Source organism: Musa acuminata, chromosome BXJ1-8 (assembly GCF_036884655.1).
Source record: "Musa acuminata AAA Group cultivar baxijiao chromosome BXJ1-8, Cavendish_Baxijiao_AAA, whole genome shotgun sequence".
Taxonomy (NCBI): domain Eukaryota; kingdom Viridiplantae; phylum Streptophyta; class Magnoliopsida; order Zingiberales; family Musaceae; genus Musa; species Musa acuminata.
In genome coordinates, this window is record NC_088334.1 from 16,416,195 (window position 1) to 16,419,826 (window position 3,632).

The 3,632-nt window shown below is 47.5% G+C and overlaps 1 protein-coding gene across 1 annotated transcript; it reads left to right on the forward strand.

Moving 5' to 3' along the window:
- Window positions 1-1,175: 1,175 nt before the first annotated feature.
- On the forward strand, window positions 1,176-3,275 carry LOC103999928 (uncharacterized). The gene is made up of 5 exons (XM_009421831.3): window positions 1,176-1,503; window positions 1,602-1,937; window positions 2,040-2,289; window positions 2,446-2,541; window positions 2,634-3,275. Exons 1-5 carry the CDS (start codon window positions 1,258-1,260, stop codon window positions 2,750-2,752), a joined length of 1,047 nt encoding a protein of 348 aa, XP_009420106.2. The 5' UTR covers window positions 1,176-1,257; the 3' UTR covers window positions 2,753-3,275.
- The last annotated feature ends 357 nt before the right edge of the window (window positions 3,276-3,632 follow it).

Here is a 3,632-nt window from a genome sequence, read left to right on the forward strand (position 1 = left end):
GGGCTCCATCAAAGACAATCGTGGGGTTCCTTGCGACGAACTTAAGTTTAACTTGGAAAGGATCCCTATCAGGCGACACCACGTCAGCACTGGGACCCATCCCGCTACGGCCGCAGTTGATGGGCCCAACGTTCCCGAGGCAAATAAAATATATTTTATTCGTTTACGACGTGAGACCACGTTTCAGCAGGGAAGCCCAGAGGTCAAGTTTTCGGCAGCGAGATTTTGGGGACACGAGACGTCGTCGATTAAAATATGCTGAAAGAAACCCGTCACGTCCGCCGTTAGTGCCACAGTTTCCTAAGCGATGAAAATTACGAGGACTGCGATTCGAGCAGTCCGTGGAAACGGAACGGCAGGAGGATGGAATCCTATGAGCCTTTGGGTGGGTAAACATCGACGTCCCGCCTCGGCCCTCATTGTTTAATCATTTTTACTGCCTTGGGTCAGGTCATCATAAATTATTTCTAGTATTACTTACCAGTAACGTGGTAAAAACAAACACGCTGACATTTCAGTGATGGAATGACACATGCTCCGGCCAGTCCCTTCATCCCGCAGATTCAGATATTTCTCGTGCAAGATATACAGTCGCAGCCCACCGATTCTTATTGATACGATCCCTGTACATCGTCGTTTCTTGACCAATATACGTATGTTAGGTGTGGGATGGTGTTCCGTGACATAGGTAGGGCTTTCCGGAGTTTTGTATCCAATTTAATCAAGGGAAGTCAGTGAGGCAAACCAGGCGGGGAATCTTAAGCTGTGGGGGGTGTCTCACCCGAGAAAAATGAAGCGTGCGCATTGTAAACAGATGGCAGGGAGATAGAGAGGCAAGCACGATGTCCAGTCCAATCACTACCGCAGGGAATCGAGCAAAACATGGGCCATGTCTTCCTTTTCGTGTGTTCGATTTATTATCGCTCATGGATGCAATTATCATGTTTCAAACTAGCAAAATATTCTTTAAGAACGTAGTACTTACGTATAATTTTTGGCTTATTTTAAATGGGCGTAAGTGGTTTGCACTCAACTCCGCTCTATCGGGCGAACCATCAACCGAAAAAGAAACAGAAGTGGGTGAACGTAATGGTGGGACCCAAGAAAGTGGGTAGCGGACAAGAGTGGCAAAACCTCTTTGTGTGTGATATATTTCGTTTTCCACCTCCGAAACCCAACCCTTCAACGCTGTTCTTTTCCTTCTTGTTCCTCTCTTTTTAGCCCCTCTCTCCTTCGCTTTCCGCTCTAACTCACGACATGGCGGAGGAGTTCGGCGACGGGGAGTTTTGGCTTCCCTCTGAATTCCTCTGCGACGACTTCTTCGTCGAGGAAGGCCGAATGAGGCGGGCTGAAGCGGCCTTCGTGCTCCGCCAACGGCTGGGGTCTAAAGTAGAACCTCACGCCGCAGCGGCTGTGGCGGAGACGGCGTCCATCGAGGAGTACATGGCCACCATCACCCGTCAGATGGCTCAAGCCTCCATCGTTGTCACAGAGAAGGCGAAGGTATGCTCTTATCTTCGTAGTGAGCTGAGTTCCTTCTGCTTTTTGAGTAGATTCAGCCCCAAATTATCTAATTCTGGACATTCTTGGTGGCTCCTAAGACTCGGCCGACGGCCGGGATGCCGCATTCTGTTCTCTGCCCCTATCTCGCCTCTACCAGGAGAAACCCCAACGACCCCTCTCTTGTCTGCTCGATGCCTTCGCTCAAGCTGGAGCGGCAGAAGAACGACGTGTGGGATCTGCTATGCGAGGCGGCGGCCCAGGTCACGTGGCTGCGGCATAACGACGCAGGGTTTCTCCCGAAGGCTAATGATAGCAAGCTTCTTGGTCTGCCGAAGAATGCGTCTCTCGAAATTCCCAGGATCCCTAATTACACTCAAAGTGGCTACTACTCGAGCCCAGCGCTGCCGCAGCATCAGCAATTGCAATCAGCTCAAGTTCGTCCGTCGTGTTCCTCCGTTGCTTACCTCTTTCTCTTAATTGGTATGTTTGTCATAGTAAACTGGGTAGTCTTATGTATTCGCCTTTCCTATTTGCAGTTCCGATACATTAAACAGCAGCAGTGGTCTTCGGCGTCGGAAGGGCATGGCAAAGCAAGAGGAAGCCGCCCCCAAGGCCTGTTCTCGTCCGCTTGGCCGGCTTCTCCAACTCTGCCTCAACCTGTTCGACCCTGTCACGGCATGAAGTCTGTTTTGCCAAACGGCTCGGCTGCTAAAAGGTTATCGGCTGGTACTGGCGTCTTCCTGCCACGGATTCCTGTGAGTAAAGCAGAACCGCGGAAAACAACAGGTAATCCTTCTGCTACGCCCTTCTTTCCATCAACTGTGAATTCGTGCTGTCATCGTGAATGGTATAACGACACTTAATTGTCTCATACTTTATTCTTGTTTACGTCGTGATTCCTGTCGACGAGTAGTTTTTTATACTCCTTTGCGACGCTAACAGATTGCTCGACCGTGATCGTTCCGGCAAAAGTGGTTCGGGCCTTGAAGGAGTTGGGGGTACAGTCTCGGTTCGAAGATGGCTTTCTTCATAATCACAGTTATGTCTTCTCTTTTTTTTTTTTTGCTTATTCTCTAGTTGACATGTTTCCAAAACCTTTCATAACACGCTTTTGTTGTACATCTTATCAGATGCTCGTGGTGGCCGAAGCAATGACTTGTTTTCGCATCAAAACCTGAATCACCAAGTCTTCCCATCCACATCCATGGTTGCTCGGGAGATTCGACTCCCCCATGAGTGGTCCTATTGACGTCCTCGAGCCACCAAACTTCTGCTAACTCAACAGGGTTGCCCCTATTTTAGCTACGACTGGTAGTAAGAGAAACATAAATTTCAAAAAACATAATCTGTAGCAGTGTTCTATATTTTGAGTTAGGAAGGCGGCAGCAGCGGCTGTCTTGTATGGAGGCTATTTTTCTCCTGTGAATAGTACTGAAGGATGGCAGGGAAGGAAGAAATAAGTTATGTTGGGTTGATTTCGGTGAAAGCATCAAGGGGGAGATTAATCTTTTTTTTGCTGCAAGTTCTCTCCCCTTTTTTTTGTGTCAGTTAGTTCTCTTCTTTGCAGCCTTTTCTATTATGTAAGGTCGACAATCTCTTTTGGTAATAATTGGTAGACGTGTTCTTCGTTTAGTTAGTTGCTTTGTGTGGAGAGTGACGGTGCTAGGAGAATTGCAGTCTCATTAAATTTGTATGTATTTATCGTGAAATTTCACTTGTTCTTGTGCTGTAGTTAGTTTAGTGCTGCTGATTAAAAATTGCATTTTGTCCTATGTCTTCTCTTGCGTGTTCCGTATTATGTAAAACCAAAATAAATGTGCTATTATTTGGTCGTCGAGGCTGTCAGGAAGACCTCGCGAGGCGTGATTTGCTCACTTTTGCTTTTGAATGAGGGGAGGGAGTAAAGGCGTCGACATTTTTTGTGTTGCTTTCCGAAAGTTGAGAGAGTGGTGTCTTGTGCGTGAAGTGTTGGCTCTGTTGGTCGTACCTGTCCTGCTTCTTTAATTATTTTCCCTCGTGCCTTCTCCTATGTCTTTTTCCCACTGAAGTTTTCCCTGGTCCACGCGGTCAAACTTCGTCTTGGGGATGATTAATTTAGTGTTAAGTGTGCCGTTTATGGTGAAAACCCA

Bases quoted from the DNA above. Each gene is read 5' to 3' on its own strand.
- LOC103999928 (XM_009421831.3), top strand. From the start codon at position 1,258: ATGGCGGAGGAGTTCGGCGACGGGGAGTTTTGGCTTCCCTCTGAATTC. The intron at 1,938-2,039 runs GTTCGTCCGTCG...TCCTATTTGCAG, and splicing joins AGCAATTGCAATCAGCTCAA to TTCCGATACATTAAACAGCA. The intron at 2,542-2,633 runs GTTATGTCTTCT...ACATCTTATCAG, and splicing joins TGGCTTTCTTCATAATCACA to ATGCTCGTGGTGGCCGAAGC.